General features: G+C 42.2%; 1 protein-coding gene across 1 annotated transcript in view; it reads right to left on the minus strand.

Moving 5' to 3' along the window:
• Positions 1-2165: 2165 nt before the first annotated feature.
• Positions 2166-19630, minus strand: part of HSD17B2 (hydroxysteroid (17-beta) dehydrogenase 2) — a 64325-nt gene continuing 46860 nt past the window's right edge. Inside the window, exons 4-5 of the mRNA XM_011990064.1 lie at positions 9846-9983; positions 2166-2614 (exon numbers count right to left, since the gene is read on the minus strand). Of these exons, the coding sequence (XP_011845454.1) occupies positions 2253-2614; positions 9846-9983 (500 nt within the window). The 3' untranslated portion in view covers positions 2166-2252. The remainder of the gene's footprint in view (positions 2615-9845; positions 9984-19630) is intronic.

Here is a 19630-nt window from a genome sequence, read left to right on the forward strand (position 1 = left end):
GTAGGCCCAATATAATCAGGAGGGCCTTATGAGCAGAAGGCAGGAGAGTCTATCAGAAAAGATGTGACAATGGAAGAGGAGATTGGAGTGGTGCTGCCATAAGCAAAGGAATGCAGGCCTTTGGATGCTGGAAAAGGCAACAGATGGAGTCTTCCCTGGAGTCTCCAGAATGAACACAGGTCTGCTGAACACTTGATTTTAACCACTGCATAATTGCTACTTTTTAAAAATTGAAGATGAACAAGTTCAGATGAAAAATTTTGTTCAACTCCACTATGTCCTAGGTGTGTGACTTTGGACAAGTTAACTTTCTAAGTCTGTTGTGTTATCTAAAAATTGTGATGAGAATAGCACCTACTTCATGGAGGGAATAGGGCTAGTAGGGTGTTAGTTGCTAAGGCTAGTAACAGGTTAATTATTCTTTTTCGAATGTTATCGAAACTAGTTGATTGGAAGTCAACTGTACTAATTATACTAAAAGAGTAGGATCCTCATCAGTAGATAGAAATATAAAGAAACAATCAGACTACATCTACAAAGTGTCAATATCAGGCAGCGGCTTCAAAGCCGAAATGGTGGTTGGATGTAAAGTGATGTAATAATTGGCAGATAAGGCAGATAATGAGGAATGTTGATCTGATAATGACGTGGAGTCCGTGGAAGCCTGTGGCAATAAAAAATGTTGAACCATAGACACCATCAGAAATAGTAAAAGATGTAAGACCCATTTCAGAATTCTGAGCTCCAAAACTGTAAGGTCATGCCTTTATGCTATATTAAGCTGCTACATACGTGGTAATTTGTTATAGCAGCCATAGGAATATAATACAGAATTGGGGTGGCTCCTGAGAATCTGCATTTCTAATAGTCTCAGGTGATGCTAATGATTCAGGTCCAGGGATCACTCTTTGAGGACTGTTGGCTTTCAGGGAAGCACGCCATCCCCAGTGCTCTTCCAAACTTTGGACTATAAGCTAAACAAATCACTTGTTCTCTCAACAGTGCTAGAAGCATGCAAATAGAAGTGTTGGCTTCAACAACGCTTATCCCCAGAAAGTGCCTATTAGGGAAATCAACATTTAGACGAATTTTTTTTTCTTTCCATTCTGCTCTGAAAGAATGGTGGAGAGCCACTGGGCTGTCACTATGACTAGCCATTAAAAACATATCGTGTTAGTATTTTATAAGTATTTATCTTGCTATATGGCTATTTATTATTTTCTCTGAGAGAAAATTGCAGAGCAGTGTCATGGTATATACTCTCATGAAATCGCCAAGGAAAACAGAAAAAGAGTCTCCACATTCTAGAAAGGAAATGGAACAGAGAGGTTTGCAATGAGCAAGGTATTCTGGTTTTCTTTGTGCACCCTCTGCTCACCAGCTCCTCCCCTTTTGCCCCACCCAACTGACTTTGGCCATACCTCTATAATTATCTGACATTGCTCCCTTCCACTAAGCTCTTCCAGGTAATGATATTGACTTTTCCATCCCAGTATGCTCAGATGGGGGTAACAGAGTAACAGTGATGGTTACTATGGGCCCTAAACCAGTCAGCCACATTCCCTAGATCTGCCAAGAGGTCTCCTGGGTTCTGTTTGAGATGGGAGACCTTATCCTATTGTCTCCAGAGCTCCTTGTAGAGGAAAAAAAGAGGAAGGAAGAGAACGAAGCCCTGACGATTTACCGTGAATCCAATACCTTGGGTGTAGTAGTTACAGAATATCAATGCACAGTGAGGAAGACTTGGAGGATCCATTAGACTGTTGCCCTTGCCATTTCTGCCTCCTCCTTCCCTTCCCTCTCTCTTTCTCCTCATCTCCCTCTTTCTCTTCTTCTTCTCTTGGCAGGCAGTGGAGTTCAACCCAGGATTTGAATTCTGGCCCTGCCTTTTGCTAGCATGTGACAAGAAATCTCTCCGATTATATTAAGTAGGGGCAAAGATACCCACCTCAATTCTCTGATGTGAACTAGATGAAAGAATATCTGCAATGTATCTGGTGCATAGTAGGAGCTCTATTTTTTTTTTTTTTTTTTTTAAACGGAGTCTCGCTCTGTAGCCCAGGTTGGAGGTAGGAGCTCTATTAACATTCTCCATGAGGCTGTTGCTACTCTGCAGCCTTCTCATTACAAAGTACTATTCAATCAATGAATTTCACAGAGAATGAAGAGTAGGAAACAACTTTAATGAGAAACCCAGTTTCCTTTTCATTTCAAGACTATGACATTCCCACTTCTTTGAGGTCTTCCATTGCCTAGGTGGCCTTCCTCTTATAGTTAGGCATGCTTAGAGCTCTGGGCATGGGCTCGTCTTTGCCAAAATTTCTTTCAGCAAAGTAATTATATATGCCAATAGGCAAATAGAAAGCAAGACAGAGCCACAAGTAAGCGGCTTTCCCTGGCGTGTAATAGGCAAAGGGGCTCTTCGCCGAGATAGCATGCTGGATGTCCCGCAGCACCGGAGAGAAGTCTGTGCTGGCCCCCGCGTTGATGAATAGGAGGAAATTCCTCTGCGATAAGATGTAGTCCTGGCCGTAGTCTTCCTGAACCTCAGCGGGTAGGTGGTCCAGAATGTCCCTCTCCAGCTTTTCCCACTTGTCACTCGTGCCTGCGATACCTGGGGCGAAAGGAAAGGAAGAGTCAGATCCTGGGAAAGCCAAAGAAGTCAGGGAGCAGGCGCTCGTCTCTGTTGGGAAGGATGGGCCTTTGCAAATGCCATTTATTTATTTATTTATTTTTGTGAGACAGAGTCTTGCTCTGTCACTTAGGCTGGAGTGCAGTGGTGTGATCTCAACCCACTGCAACCTCTGCCTCCAGAGTTGAAGCTATTCTTCTGCCTCAGCCTCCCGAGTAGCTGGGATTACAGGCATCCACCACCATGCCCAGCTAATTTTTGCATTTTTAGTAGAGATGGGGTTTCGCCATGTTGGCCAGGCTAGTCTTGAACTCCTGACCTCAAGTGATCTGCCCACCTCGGTCTCTCAAAGTGCCGGAATTTCAGGTGTGAGCCACCATGCCCGGCCTGCAAATGCCTTTTAAAATGTGTGCTTTATAATGGCATTTATTATCACTTCTAAACCTACATACAGAAAAGTGCACACATGATTGGATTTTTCCAAACTGGTAGCCCATGTGACCAGCAAACAGATCAAGAACAAAACAGGGCTGGGCACAGTGACTCATATCTGTAATCTCAGCACTTTGGGAGGCCCAGGAAGGGGAATCACTTGAGCCTAGTAGTTCAAGATCAGCCTGGGCAACAGCGAGATCCCATCTCTAATACATATATATATACACATACACACACACACACACACACACACACACACGTATACATAGACATGGACATATACACAGAAATTTAGCTGGGCACAATGGTGCTCACCTGTAGTCCCAGCTATTCGAGAGACTGACCCTTGAGCCTACAAGTTGGAGGATGCAGTGAGCCATTATATGACTGCACCACTGCACTCCAGCCTGGGCAACAGAGCTACACTCCAATTTTAAGAAAAGAAAAAGGGGGGAAAAAAAAAACAGAACAGGACCAGCCTTGAAAGTCTCTCCTCTCAGCCCACTTCTCAGTAACCATTTTCCTGATCAACAGGATAGATTCATTTTGGCTGGTTTTGAACATTATATAAATTGAATCATATAAATAGTACTCATTGTTTAGCATCAGCTTCTTTATTCAACATTATGTTACGTGTGTTGATTCTCCTTTCAGCATAGTATTCCATTGCATCAAAATGCCACGAATTATTTAGCCGCTATACTGTGATGGACGCTGTGCTTGTTTTCAACTGGGCCTTTACAAATGCTGCTGCCACAAACACTCATGTCTTTTGGTGACTATTACATGTATAATATATCATGTAATGTCTACAATATAATATATACTGTATATAATATAGTATATATACACTCATATAAACATATACACATATAATTTTTTTAATATAGAAGTAATGTCTACCTTCATATTTAAAATTAAACGCGGGATTTTAGACTGGGCACGGTGGCTCATGCCTGCAATCCCGGCACTTTGGGAGGCCCAGGTAGGTGGATCACCTGAGGTCAGGAGTTCAAGACCAGCCTAGCCAACACGGTGAAACCCTGTCTCTACTAAAAAATACAAAAATTAGCTGGGTATGGTGGTGGGTACCTGGAATCCCAGCTACTTGGGAGGCTGAAGCAGGGAGAATTGCTTGAATCCAGGAGGCAGAGGTTACAGTGAGCTAAGATCACACCACTGCACTCCAGCCTGGGTGACAGAATGAGACTCCGTCTCTAAATAAATAAATAAATAAATAAATAAATAAAATATGGGATTTTAAAAATTTAATCTATTTAATAGATATGCTTTTCATTGATGTTTTTAAAAATATATGAAATGTAATTTTAATATAATTTACACATATATTTTAATTTTAATATGCAAATTACATACAATTAAGTATAAATATATATTTTAAATAAAGGCAATACCTGCTTATTATATAAAATTAAATAATTTATTTACTTTAAAATGTAGCAGCTCTGCCTCCTCATTATATAAAGTGAATAATAAGGAGATGTGCGTATTTTAAAAATTAATCTCCTCTATGATAACTAACACTTTTGTGTACCCTTCTACATTCCTTCCTTGTCCATACAAACACACATACACATAGAAGAATTTGATTTATTTTTTTAAACCGAGAAATAACAGTAACAAAAAGGGTCATACTATAGTATTTATATTTTCCATGAATTTGTTTTGACTTAGTAATAAATCACAGACCTCCCTTCTCATCAATGTCTATAGATTAAACCAGAGCAAGAGAATTTCCCATTGAACAGCTTTTAGCCAACCACTTCCCTATCCAACGACCTTCCAGTTGTTGCTATAGGTTTCAGCATTGCAAGCGCTGCCGCAGTAAATAGACTTTCACAACCTATTCGTTCGTACGTTGGCTTTACTTCTATAGGCAAGAATCCTCAAAGTACAGCCTGGTCAAAGGCACATTCATTTTGAATTTTAATAGCTACTGCCAGATTACTTTCCAAAAAGGTTACAGTCTCCCTCGCTCACTCCTGCAAAGTGCTTGGTTGCTCAGATAGCTGTGGGGATGAGCCCTTGCTAGCTTGGGTGACTCCTGGATATCAGGACTGCGGAGAAGGAGGGGTGCTTACTTGGAAATGTGGGCCAGTAAAATCCAATTATACTCATGGAAATGCAAACGAAGTTTCAATTGCTCCTTTCTTTTCAGGAAGGCACACACTGTGCTTAAAGAAATGATTATCCTGACAATTACTCTGGAGGCTTTTAGGTCCTGAAAAATATGTTTTCGTGAGCTAGTACTCCTCCTGCTACCTCTCCCTGTCCCTGTCTTCATAGGCTGGGGATTCCTTTTGCTCTCCGCCTCCTCCTTCTTTAAACACCTCATGGACTTTCTGGCCACTCTTGTGGGTACCCTATCCAGAGTCCCCAAAGCTCTCTTTGTGAGTGACAAAGCCATCAGTCTTTTGCCATCAGTCCATCATCATCTCCCACTTTTGACACACTCGCCCTACCCATCCATCCCATGCCACTTTGGTGCTACACACAATGAAGTTACTGATATGACCTGTATCAAAATCCCATCTCTGCCTCCCATCAGCTCTATGGCTTTGGAACTTCCTTAACTTCTCTGAGTCTCCATTTTCTCACTGCAGGATGGGGATATTATGACGCCTACTTCATAGGTGAGGATTAAGGGAGATAATGCACATAAAGCACTTAAAATCTGCTAATCTAGCATGCAGTATGATTTAGCTATCTTATTTCAGGGCACCAAAAAAATCTGGAATGTCTCTTAGAATGTCTTCAGAAGCTCCTTGTCTGTGTCCCTAAAGATTCCTTTTCTTGCCCCCACCTTCAAATAAGTATAAGTATGAAGTGTCATTCTCCAAACATGAGTTCTCTGCCTTCTGCTCTTGGGCTTCTTGCCTTCAGAGAGCTCATCAAATAGCTTTAAACTGGGGGCAGCCTGATATAAAAGGAAGAACCCAGGCACTGCATCTCGGGATCTTGTCTCAAATTTCCCACCATCACGATGTACGTGGGGTACCAGATCCCCACCCTAGGGCATGTTATCCACCCCAGCTCAGCACCATCACCAGGAGAATAATGTCAACGAAACCTGCTCCTCAAAGTTGTGATGATTGGAGTATACATAGAAAGGGTGGAGGTATAAATTGGAGCAATATTTTAGAAAGCAGGTTGGTATGATTCAGTAAAGCTGAAGCCAGGAAAACTATGATCTAGTCATTCTTTCAGAGGCATTTGAACCAGAGTAACTCCATCTTGAATAGGGACTGGGTAAGATGAGGATGAGACCCGCTGGGCTGCATTCCCTGGAGGTTAGGCATTCTTAATCACAGGATTTGATAGGAGGTTGGCAGGATTGGTATCACAAGATACAAGTCATAATAACCCTGCTGATAAAACAGGATGTAGTAAAGCAGCCAACCAAAACCCACCAAAATCAAGATGGTGACAAAAGTGACCTCTGGTCATCCTCACTGCTCATTATATGCTACTTATAATGCATTACCATGCTAAAAGACACTCCCACCAGCACCATGACAGTTTATAAATGCCATGGCAATGTCCAGAAGTTGCTCTGCATGGTCTAAAAGGGGGAGGAACCCACAGTTCCTGGTCATCCCTCCCACTTTCCCAGAAAACACATGAATAATTCACCCCTTGTCTAGAATATAATCAAGAAATAATTATAAGTATACTCAGTTAAGCAGTCAATGCTGCTGCTATACCTAAGAAATAGGCATTCTTTTATTCCTTTACTTTCTTTTTTTTTTTTTTTTTTGAGACAGAGTCTCGCTCTGTCGCCCAGGCTAGAGTGCAGTGGCCGGATCTCAGCTCACTGCAAGCTCCGCCTCCCAGGTTTACGCCATTCTCCTGCCTCAGCCTCCTGAGTAGCTGGGACTACAGGCGCCCACCACCTCGCCCGGCTAGTTTTTTGCATTTTTTAGTAGAGACGGGGTTTCACTGGGTTAGCCAGGATGGTCTCGATCTGCTGACCTCGTGATCCGCCCGTCTCGGCCTCCCAAAGTGCTGGGATTACAGGCTTGAGCCACCGCGCCCGGCCCTATTCCTTTACTTTCTTGATAAACTTGCTTTCACTTTACTCTATGAACTCACCCCAAATTCTTTCTCATGCAAGATCCAAAAACCCTCTCTTGGGATCTGGATCAGGAGCCCTTTCTGGTAACAACTTCACTCTGGAGCATGTGTCACAGGAAAATTCAAGCACACAAAAAAACAAAGTACATGTACCAGAAAGTTCATAGCTACATTGGTTCATACTTGTTCAAACTAGAAGGGACACAAACATGCCATCAACAGTAGAAAATCGTGACATATTCACAGAATACTACACAGCAATGAAATGAGTGGACTACAGCTACACACAATGGAGATAAATTGTCAAATGAGAATGTTTAGTGAAGGAAGCCAGACACAAAAGGATACATACATATTGATTCCATTCAAAGCGCAAAAGCAGTTAAAGTCAAATGCTATTCATTGGGATGGATATAACTCTACAAAGAAAAGCAAATCAATGATCATTACAAAAAGTAAGAGGCGATTACCTGTTGGGTAGTTGGAGAGGGCTGTGATGGTAGAGGATCATGTAGGGGCTTCTGGGTGTTGGTAATGTTTTATTTTTTTTTATCTGGGTGTTAAGTACAAGAGTGTTTATAATAATTTGTTGAACCATGTGCGTATAATGCTTTTTTCTGTTTATATATTTCTCGATTTTAAAAAATAAGATCAACATCAGTAAAGAATGTATGGTAAGTGGGTGTCCCAGTGCCTGGTAAGAACAGCTCTCCAGAACTATTATACATAGCAATTATATTAAATCTCCAAAATCATAACTTAACTGCAGGATTGCTCTCTCGTCTAAATGGAATTTTACATCTGTGTGTTGGAATTCTCTTTGGGCTGGGTCACCAAACCCTCAATCCTCCTGCCAGATTCAAAATCAAATTCACCATTTCCCTCTTCCACCAGCTGTCAACCGGCTTTCCTCTCCCTGTAACCCAGTCTCTCAGTTCAACCAGCACATTCGGCTTCACCTCTGACCCATATCTCTTCTCTATCACCTCTCCTCAATTCTCCTCCCCACCCAGGGAGTCCCCAAGTGGGAAACCCCTCTCAAGACTTCATCTTCTCTGCATTTTTATCGCTCCAGTCCTGCCTCTCATCCTGGTGACCCATTTCCCTTTCTCTGGGTCTCTGTCCCTTTCTCTGAGTCTTGTACCCCCTCTACAACCTTAGGAGGTTCTCAGCTACCAAGTGTTTCAAGCCAAAATTTCAATGTTTCTGTGTAGATTTTATCTTTTGGATTTGAGATAACATTCAAACCTTTAGGGTTTGTTCTTTAGTGCATTTAGCAATACCTTCTAGTCTGTGGTCTTTTATTAGACATACTTTTTATATCTTCACTTGAATCATCAATGAAATGTTTGATGGCCCGTAACTAAAGACTGAGCCTTGGGGTAAGCTGCCTCTGCCCAGAGTTCAGATATGCAGGGAGGGGAGTGGAGAGAATGACCATCTCTGCTTGGAGTGGAGGGGAGGTGGATCATATTCTTTAGAGGGAAGGAGAAAAATATTGTTTCTGAAACACAAAGAAGCTGGGGAAGGAAACCTTCTTGGCCAATGGAAACAAAAGACTAATAAATGTTACTCCAGGTATCTGCTCAAACTTTTAGATGAAAATAAGCGCTCAAGCTAAATAAAGAAATCTGGTATGAAATTAATGGATTATATATTGTTAAACAGGTTTAGATGGGGCAATGAAAATAATCAAAATTGGTGAGAGTCAGTTAGGGACCATTTTTGAGCTGCATTCCCGAAGACCAAATACAACTCTACCATCGAGGGAGGGAGTGTGTGTCCTAGAAAGGACCTGCTCAGAGCAGGCACCAGGGGACCAGGGTTCTAACCCAGTGCGGCCTCTGCTTGCTGATGACTTATGAGCCAAAGCATTTACTTTGTGAAAGGAAGCAGGGGTGAAGCCATACATGGAGAGCCTGACACTTAGAAGAGGCCCACCCATCCCAAGTCCTGCTGGGTGGACCCTGAGAGCTGGAGAACTCTGTATGCATGACAACCCCATCCCAACCCCTTGCCCTAAGAGACTTAACCAAACTCCAGCATGGTTTCTAACAGTGTAAGGCCCTGTCCCTTGGATGACACCAGCCCCTCACTAAAATGCCTGCCTAAGAAGGCTCAGTCTTGCCAGAAAATTTTACTATTTGTTCTAGCCAACACATCCCTGAGAGGTCCCTGACTTCCCTTTCCTGAAATACTTACTAAAAAAAGAACTTTAAATTGTAAATATATAGCTCTTGCAATGCAGAAGCATTTCTCTCCAGGATCTGAGACCCATTCCTTTGGAATTGAATCATGCAGAAGGATCAGACCTCTGTTTCTCAGTCTCTGTGGGAAGACAGAATCTGGACTTCTTTTATTGCCAAGCTGGCCCCTCTGCATGGACACTGAGGGACCCTTGTACTTTTTCACTAATCTGACTTACTGAGCCCCACTTTCCCCTCTCCCTCATTCTCCTTTTAAAATGCTTAAAACACCTTCGCACAAATCAAAATGGAGCTTAGCTCTTTCCCCTACAGTCAGCAGTTACTGAATCAAACCTGTTTTCACCACTTTAACTGATGTCTGGCTGTGCTCATCTTTGACAACACTGAGGGGTTCAATGTGTGCTCTGTCAGACCAAGAGGACCTTCAGGGTTCCCTCCAGGATGAACATCACAGGTTCTTGGGCTCAGAAACCTACTTGTTCGGAAGCCTCCAGGTTGGATGGAAACAACTTTAATTCCCCACTTGGAAAGCTCGATTCTCATAACTGATGAGAACATGGTCACAGCCGCCTTTGATGAGCCGTAAGATGCCAGCTTTGCCATTGGGGCCCCTCCTATGGGAATAATGGGAGAAAAAGAAGTAAAGTTAGATATGTTCATTTGTTCATCCAATAAATATTTAATCGGCATCTACTGTATGCCAGGAACTGGTATCAGTGACTTGGGCAGACAAAGGCAGACAAGGGCCCTAAGCTCAGGTGAGCAGTGTTCTTGCTCATTCCCACAGAGTAGCTTCATTTGCTTCTGCCCTCCTTGGCTCCCCTATTGCAGCTGGTACGATGACAAACCAAGTTGAAGGCTCAATCTTGCCCAACTCCTAAGCAAAACGTAATTTAGGGCTGGCTGCAGTGGCTCATGCCTGTAATCCCAACAGTGTGGGAAGCCGAGGTGGGTGGATTCCCTGAGGTCAGGAGTTCGAGACCAACCCGACCAACATGGTGGAGCTCCGTCTCTACTAAAAACACAAAAATTTGCCGGGCGTGGTGATGCATACCTGTAATCCCAGCTACTCATGAGACTGAGACATAAGAATCACTTGGACCCCAGGGGGCAGAGGTTACAGTGAGCTGGAATCACGCTACTGCACTCCAGTCTGGTGACAGAGTGAAACTCCGTCTCAAAAAAAAAAAAAAAAAGGAATTTAGGTAAGATGAAGAGCATCTACTGACCAGGCCCTGATCTTCTAGCCTGACCAACCTACCTTCTGAGGTTCCTGGTAAACATATCTTTTTCAGAGGAGGAGGGTCCGCTATTCAACCCACTACAACACCTATAATTGAACTGATTGGGCTCAATACTTGTTGCAATGAGGAATAATGTACATCATGGGGAATAGTGGGGCATCTCTGTAAGAGGGTGTGGGAAAGGACTTATTCTAGGGCTAGAGCAGATGCTCTGTATCCCACCTAAATCATATGTAGCTCAGAAGCTGGTGAAATTGAGCCTTAAACTGAGTTTGTCACTGGACCAGCTGTAAGGAAGTAATGGAAGGCAAGATCAAAGGAAGCCAGTAAAGGGAGTGATCTACTTGGAATGAGAGTCTCTGCAGATGTCATTGAGGCAAGGATCTCTACAAAAGACCATCCTGGATTACGATGAGCCCTAAATCTTATTAATGATGCATGTCCTTATCAGAGACAGAAAAAGAGAAGACACAAAGGATAAGGCCATGTGAAGATGGAAGCAGAGATTGGGCTTATGTCGCACAAGCCAAGGCACACCTAGGGCCACCAGTAGCTGAAATAGGCAAGGGTAGATTCTTTCCCAGACTCTCAAGAAGGAGCACAGCCCTGCTAACACTTGGTTTAGACATCTGGCCTCCAGAACTACGAAAGAATAAACTTCTGATGTTTTAAGCCGCTCCATTTGTGATGATTTGTGAAAGCAGCCCTAGACTATGAATTGAGGTGCATTCCTGGTGGTCTTCAACAGGAAGACACTGAGGTTATGAAGGAGCAAAGACAGTAAGAGCTCACAGTGCCTCATGAAGTCTCATAGGAAGACTAGACCCATAACAACATGGCTCCCAGTCTTGGCAAAGATTTCCCAAGTCAAAGAAGCATCCACTGGGTGAATGGACAAGCAAACTGTGGTCCAGCCATATAATGGAACACCACTTAGCCATCAAAGGGAATGAGCTTGATACATGTAACAACATGGATGTCTCAAAACAATTATGGGCAGTCAGAGAGCCAAACAAAAAGGGTGTGTACTCTTTGATATAATCCCCTTTGTAAGTTCTAGGAAATGCAAATTAACCTCTAGTAAAACAGATCTAGTAAAAAAAGTGGTGACCTGAAAGGTGGGGGTGCTATGAACGTTGTGCCACCCCCATCAAAACTCATAGTTTGAAGCCCAAATTCCTAGTGTGATGGTATTTGGAGATGGGGCCTTTGGAAGGTAATTAAGTCCTGAGGGTGGAGCCCTCGTGATGAGAGGGATTAGTGCCCTTTTAAGAAGAGACACTATTGAGCTTATTTAGTCTCTCTCTCAGACAGTTGGTGAGCTAGTAATTTGTTGTCTCTCAGACAATTGGCGGGCTAGTAAATTCCTCTTCCATTTTTGGTTTAAGCTAAGTTGGAGTTTGGCCCTGTCACTTAAAACAAAAGGTCCCAAGGCTTAACTGATACAATTTTAACACAATGTCTGGCATCAAGCAGGGTCTCATTAAACTGGTTAATCTTGCCGCAGATGGCCAGCGGATTTTTATGTAAGCGATTTATAGCTTCATGAAATCTTAGTGTTTGAAATCCAACTCCTTTCTATTACTAGTAAGAGAGGCCAAAGAAGTTAAAGCAACTTGTTCAAAGTCACAGTGTGGGCTGTGTGGCAACCCCAGTTTATGGGGTTAGCCAGAGTTCTCACTTCTCCATGACCTTTACAGATGATGAAGGTTGGTCAGATAGAAGGCAAACAGGTGAGCAGAGGAGCCAACACTGACTGCATTCAAATCCTAGCTCGACCATTGATTAGCCACCTGTTATCAGGAGAGTCACTTTATATTTGGCCTCTGCCTTTTTATTTGCAAATTAAGAATAGTGATAGTACAAGCATCATAGGATCATTGTGAAAGTTAAATTAATAATATATTAGAATAGTGCCTGGCACAAAGTAAGCTCCATATAAGGGCTTCCTAGTATTAGTGCTACTCAGGCTTTTCAAAATAATATCTTAATAGCCCAAAAGGCTCCATATGTTCATGGTTTCTTAGAGTAATAAGTGCACCTGCTTCAGAATCTCCAGCAGCTGTTGTTTATTATGTAGATTACTAAGAGCCACCCTGGACCCACTGAATCAGAATCTGCACTTAATATCTAGTCAAGTAATCTTTTGAATATTAAATCGTGAACTATTACCTTAGGGTTTTGTCACATATTTGTGCACATGAGCTTTCGTGATAATGCACTGCCTTATGGATAAGTGCTGTGGTTTGAATGTGTCCCTCCAAAAGCGTACATTGAAACTTAATCCCCAATGCAACACCTCCCCAGTGTTAGGAGGTGGGGTGTACCAAAAAGTGATTAGGCCTTGAGGATGGGGTGAATGGATTAATGCCATTATCTTGAGAGTGGGTTCATCACAAAAAGGGGAGTTTGGCCCCCTTGCACTCTCTTTCTCTTTCTCATTCTCTCTTGCCCTTTCACCTTCTGCTGTGGAACAACATAGCAAAAGACCCTCACGAGATGCCACCCCTTTGATCTTGGACTTCCCAGCCTCTAGAACCAAGAGCCAATCAATTTCTGTTCATTATAAATTACCCAGTCTGCGGTATCCTGTTATAGCAACACAAAACAGACTAAGACAACGAGTATGACATAACGACGTTTGTTGAGAGTACATCATATACCACATTAACAATCTAAACAAAAAGTGCGCTTTGAATCAAACATTTAAGACTCATTTATCTTTTGCATTATTTTGAACGTGCAAAAACTGCCAATGTTAGACCACGTCTTACCTATGAAATGGCAGTATTATATGGTTCAACCTCATAGATCCAATCTTGCTGTTAATGCTTAAGATGACGTAAGATGAGATAAATATAGGTGTCCAAGATTGCTGATTAAGAGCCACTGTGTCTCAAGGCTTTCTGACCTTACATACCCCTTCATTGTCTGTCCAGTTAGAGACTTTAATTTTTTAATTCAACTTTTAATTTTATCAAGATAAAAACACTTAATATGAGTTCTACCTTCGTAACAATTTTTTTAAGTGTGCAATACAGCATTGTTAACTATTGGCACAATGTTGTATAGCAGATCTATGTAACTTATTCCTCTTGCATTACTCAGACACTTTAAATAACCTAATATTAGGTAACTTAAGAGAACACCCCTTGTTATGGACTTAATGTTTGTGTTTCCAAAAAATTCCTATCTCAAAGCCCTAATCCTCAGGATAGCTGTATTTGGAAATGAGGACTCTAAAAAAGTAAAGTTAAATGAGATCAGAAAGATGAGGCCTCTGATCCAACAGAATTAGTATCCTTATAAGAAGAGACACCAGACACTTCACACTCTCTCCTTGAACATGCACCAAGGAAGGGCTATGTGAGGACACAGCAAGAAGGTAGCTGTCTGTAAACCAGGAAGAGAGCCCTCACCAGAAAACCAACCATGCTGGCATTTTGATCTGGGACTTCTAAACTGCATAACTGTGAGAAAATAAATTTATGTTGTTTAGGCCACATGATTCATGGTATTTTATTGTGGCAGTCTGAGCAGACTAACATACGTAGTCAACAACAGGACCTGTCTTAACCAATAAGGTATAGAACTATGGACTCTTTCCACTCTTCCTAGACCTAGACTGCACACTTTCTATCCTTACTTAGCATAGGCACGAAAATCATCCCCCCTCTTCTAAGTCATATTCCCCCACATGCCTCTGTGAACTATTCAGTCAATTTCTTCCCTGGGCTGTGTTCCTTTATCTGGCAAGGGAATAAATTCAGCATTCATTTTGTTGATTATTCTGGTGGTCATTTTCTTTCCTTTACATTGTGGTATATTGTTGACAGCGGGCTAAAAATAAGGGATTTGAAGTTACCGTTCTGAAGCTTACAAAAGAATTGTGGAGACCCTGTCTCTCCCCGCCATATGTGTACTTAGCATCATGTTTTCAAGGTTCATTCATGTTGTAGCATGTATCGGTACTTCACTCTTTGTAAAGCTGAAAACTATTCCTTTTATGGATATGCCACATTTTATTTATAAAGTGACCCACTTATGTATATTTGAGTTGTTTATACCTTTGGCTATTATGAATAATGTTGCTATGCCCATCTAAGTACAAGTTTTTGTTTGAACACCTGTTTTCTATCTCTTACATATACACCTAGGAGTAGATTTGCTAGGTCACACGGTAATTCTAAGTTTAACTTATTGAGGAACTGCCAAATGTTTTCCACATCTGCTGAACCATTTTATATTTCTACCAGTAGTATAAGAGGGTTCCAATTTCTCCACATTCTCACCAACATGTGTTTTTTTCTGTGTTTTATTATTATTATAGCCATCTTAGGGTGTATGTTGTATTATGGTGGTTTTTCATTACGGCCATCTTAGGAGGTATATTATCTTATTGAGGTTTGATTTCCAGCCATTGTGTATTTAGAAGGCCTCTGGTGATTCTGATGCAGCTAAAGCTTGAAAATGTGGTCCGGGGATTAGTACCAACAACATCACTCAGGAACTAGTCATAGATTTGCAGAATGTTAGGCCCCACCCAGACCAATCCAGTCAGATTCTGCCTTTTAGCAAGATCTCCAAGTGATGCCCACATATGTCAGTGTTGAGAAGCAATGGAGAAAGAGATAGCTCTAAATTGCCAACACTTCCTAATTACCATTTAAACAGTCCAGAGTTAGGGTTTGTATTTTATGCCCCTGCTTATCTTACATGTTCTTGCTTAACAGCCTGGAAAAGTAGAAAGCACATAGTACTTGGAGTAAAACAGACCCTGGTTCAAATCCTGAGTTTATCACTTACCAGCTATACAAACTTGGGTTACAGAGTGCTTGATCTAGAAAATTAATTAATATCTGCATTCTGTGGATGTTAGAATGGACATCTTGGACACCTGTATTTATCTCATCTTATGTCATCTTAAACATTAATGGCAAGATTGGATCTTTGAGGTTGAACCATACAATACTGCCATTTCATAGGTAAGACATGGTCTAATATTGGCAGTTCTTGCAGTGTTCAATTTACATGTAGGCATGTAAATCTCTCACACAACCCAGCACGAGAAAGTTCACTCAGTCTTGCTCTACCCACCTTCCCCCTTGTCCAACAAGCACCCTGCAGAGTGTCAGGGAAGAAAATCTCAGCCTTGGCTTCCTGTTTTGCCACTGAGCAACTGAGGGACTGGCTGAATGACTTGCCAAATGATTCTTTTAAGGCAGCTGGCTCAGCAAGGAAAAGTCCAGGAATGATCCCACAGTCTGGACTGAGACAGAACTCAAGGCTGAAACTGTGAACTCTACTAGATCCTTTAATTTGTAGACTTGTAAGAATCTCTAAGATTGCTTGCTTTGGTGTAAAGTAATTTTGATGTATTTTAAACAGCTTGGGCTGGGCTCAGTAGCTCATGCCTATGATCCCAACACATTGGGAGGCCAAGACAAGAGGATTGTTTGAAGCCAGGAGTTTAAAACCATCCTAGGCAACACAGTGAGACCCCATGGCAAAATAAATAAGCAGATGTGATGGCATATGCCTGTATTCCCAGCTACTCAGGAAAGTGAAGTGGGATTATTGCTTGAGCCCAAGAGTTCAAGGTTATATAAGCTACAATCGTGCCACTGCGCTCCAACCTGGGCAACAGAGGGAGATCTGTTTTAGGGGGCTTTATTTTCAACTCTTCTTATTCAAGCATAGCATCAGGGCCTGAAAAAGGTTTTGGGCCTCAAACAGAAGAATTTTCCAACTGTCCTTTGTACCATTAGAGTTGTTTCCCACTTCCTCTAATCCTAGGTTAAAAAAATAAAAATACGAAAACTAAAAACAACAACAAAAAAAAAACAGCTTGATGTGGCAGACAACTGTGATTACTATCTCTCAGTAGAGAGGTCCCTTTGACTCAGGGACTTCCTATATACCAGTGACTGTGCTAAGCACTCAGAACCCGCGGTGCATTTAAATCTGCAGCCAAGATCAGAGGTTTTCAACTGGGGGTGATTTTGCACCCCAGTGATCATGGGAAATATCTGAAGATGTGTCACAACTAGGGGTGGGTACTACTAATGTCTAATGGGTCAGGGACACATATGCTGTTAACACTCCATAATGCACAGGACAGTCCCCCTACGGAAAGAATTCTCCCCACCAAAATGCCAGTAGTGCCAAGGCTGAGAAATATTGCCCTGGACTCAGGTGCTACATGACCATCATTTGAAGATAGAGACAGACAAGTAAGGTGACCTGACCCAGGTCACCCAGCTAGTAACCGAAGAGCAAGATTTAAGCCAAAATGACACAAAATCTCTGAGGCCTGGGTCATTTTAGAAGGGCTTGTTTTCAAGCATAGCATGCAATTGCACACGAGTGTTTACGCGAACATTTCTGAAGAGGAAAACTGGCGCTTTTAGGCCTCTCAAACAAAAGTTTTTCCAACTGCCCTTTGTACCGTCAGAGTTGCCTCCCATGCCTCTGATCCTTGGTTAAATATTTATCCAACTGCCTTGCTGGGATTTGTGTTAAAGAGCTATGCTATTTGTGTGGGAGGGATAATCAACATGTTATTACAATGGGGACAAGTCTCCTGTAGTAGACATGGTCAAATCTGGAAGGAGTGACCTGTTGGGGTCACCTCCTCAGGAGCTAGTAAGTGATGGGGCAGAGGATGAAGGGTCATTCGGTGTCACAGTCAGAGGCAGTTATACCAGCAGCTGGCAGATTAAGAAGCTACAAGCACATAGACTGTCAGCTGCTGCCCCAGATCCTCGTGGTTGATGGTTTTGGGGTTGCCAATGCTACTGGGCCATTCACTGCATGCCAAGCTCAAGGCTGATGCTTAAACATGTGTTATTTCATCTCATCTCTCCATGGTCCCCAGAAGAAGCAATTACTGTTATCCTCATCTTAAAATGAGGAGGCTGCAACTCAGAGGTTCAGAACTGTTCCCAAGGTCATGCAGTTGTCATTGGTAAAGACAGGATTAAAACCCGGGCAGTCTGTCTTCATTCTGCTTGCCTGGCATCCTAGAAGATTCTTACCTGTATTCCTACATGATGTATCTTACTCTTTCCCTTTCGTGTTCCTTTCTTTAGGGATGGAATATGTAGGAGGGAAGGACATCGGAGGGAAGGACGTGGTTGACTCTAGATTGCATTTCTTAGAGAAGAACTTAAAGAAGTAATGTTTCTCCCCATCCCACTCCTGGAACTTCCCACCAGTAGGAGTGTATTGAGAAGACATGGGTTATGTTGACTTTATTTCCACACAAGAATGGGAGTTAGACTGGAACAAGCATCTAACAGTGGAGCTAGTAGAAAGCAAAAACTGGTCAATAAGGTACCACTGGGAAGAGCATCTGAGACCCTTTGGCCTTGTGTTTGATGTGGTGGTAACATATGGTTACACTGAGTCACCAGGGAAGGAGGTGGCTTAGTGAGTCAGAATATGAAACTCAAGTTCAAGTTCAAGTTCTAGCTTACAGAGCAGTCACTGAATCCTTCTGACTTTGGTTTTTATAACTGCAAAATGAGGATAGCAACATTACAGAGGTTATCGGGGTCATATACCTGAGAGCATTGAACAAATGCCTGAAATGTAGTGGATCCTTCATAATAACTCTTAATATTTATTAGATATCTACTATATGCCAAGCACTGTTCTGAGTGTTTTAACGTCAGCTCTAAATGTATTTAATGGTCACAACTGTCACAGGAGGTAGATTCTAGTATTATCCTCAGGAACCTCATTTTAAAAAATGAAAACACTAAAGTGTAGAGAGTTTAAGTGACTTTCCCAAGGACACAGAAAGTGATAGAAATAATAACTAGCCCTTACATAAAATTTACAGTGTCCACACAAAAACTTGCACAAAAAATATTCAGAGAAGCATTATTCATAATAGCCCAAAATTGGAAAGAACTTAAATGTCCATCAACTGATGAATGGATTTTTAAAATGTGGTTATACTCATATGCATATTCAAAAAGCTGCAAAGAACCCTATTGAGGAGAACGTTTTGGGACTTTCAACTTTCAGACAAACATCCGTTTAAGCAATGTGTACGTTCCAACTCTGGCTGCCTCTGCCCAAATGAGAGGCACATGGAGCTTCTCACTGAGGTTGGACAACCAGGTAGAAGGTCAGGAGAGGGTGTGGAAATTCTGCCTGATAGAGACAGCAAGGAGGGGAAGAAGTGGCCAGTGGGCACAGGGAACTGAGCAGTCTTTAACAGAAAACAAAGGAGCCAAACTTTAATGGGTTAATGAGGTTGTCGAGAAGTAGAGGCTGCAAGTCACCTAACTTTTGAAGGAGCTCAGGGGAAAAGGGTAAAAGAAGCTCTCACTGTTCAGCTCCCACTTACAAGTGAGGACATGCGGTATTTGGTTTTCTGTTCCTGCGTTAGGTTGCTAAGGATAATGGATTCCAGCTCCATCCATGTCCCTGCAAAGGACATGACCTCATTCTTTTTTATGCCTGCATAATATTCCATGCTGTATATGTACCACATTTTCTTTAGTCTATCATCGATGGGCATTTGGGTTGATTCCATGTCTTTGCTATTGTGAATAGGGCTGCAATGGAAAATACATGTACCTCAGAATTTAAAATTAAACTTAAAATTAAAAAATAAACACGTGCGGGGCAGTGTCCATTAATAAAAATAATAATAACTCATAGGCTTTGGGGAAGACAGACTACACATGAGCATCTATGCTAAGAACTTTATGAGGATTATTTTATTTGAGCCTCAGAACGCCCCTATGTGGTCTTATTTCCTCCGCTTATTCATCCGCTCTTATTGCCTTTATGGGGACAAAAGTGGAGCTTAGAGAGGCTATAGGACCTCGGGTTTTCCAGGAGTGTCACCCAACCAGGAAGTGAAGAGGAGAGCCCCGCCCTCCTGGCTCCCAGCCCAGCTCAAGGAGAAAAGGACTGAGAGTCTGGGGAGGAATCATTCTTAGAGCGTAGCTTGGGGTAGAATGAAAGGCCCAGGGAGAGAGAAGGAGTTAGTCAGGAGG

This window comes from Mandrillus leucophaeus, unplaced genomic scaffold, assembly GCF_000951045.1.
Source record: "Mandrillus leucophaeus isolate KB7577 unplaced genomic scaffold, Mleu.le_1.0 Scaffold37, whole genome shotgun sequence".
Lineage (NCBI taxonomy): Eukaryota > Metazoa > Chordata > Mammalia > Primates > Cercopithecidae > Mandrillus > Mandrillus leucophaeus.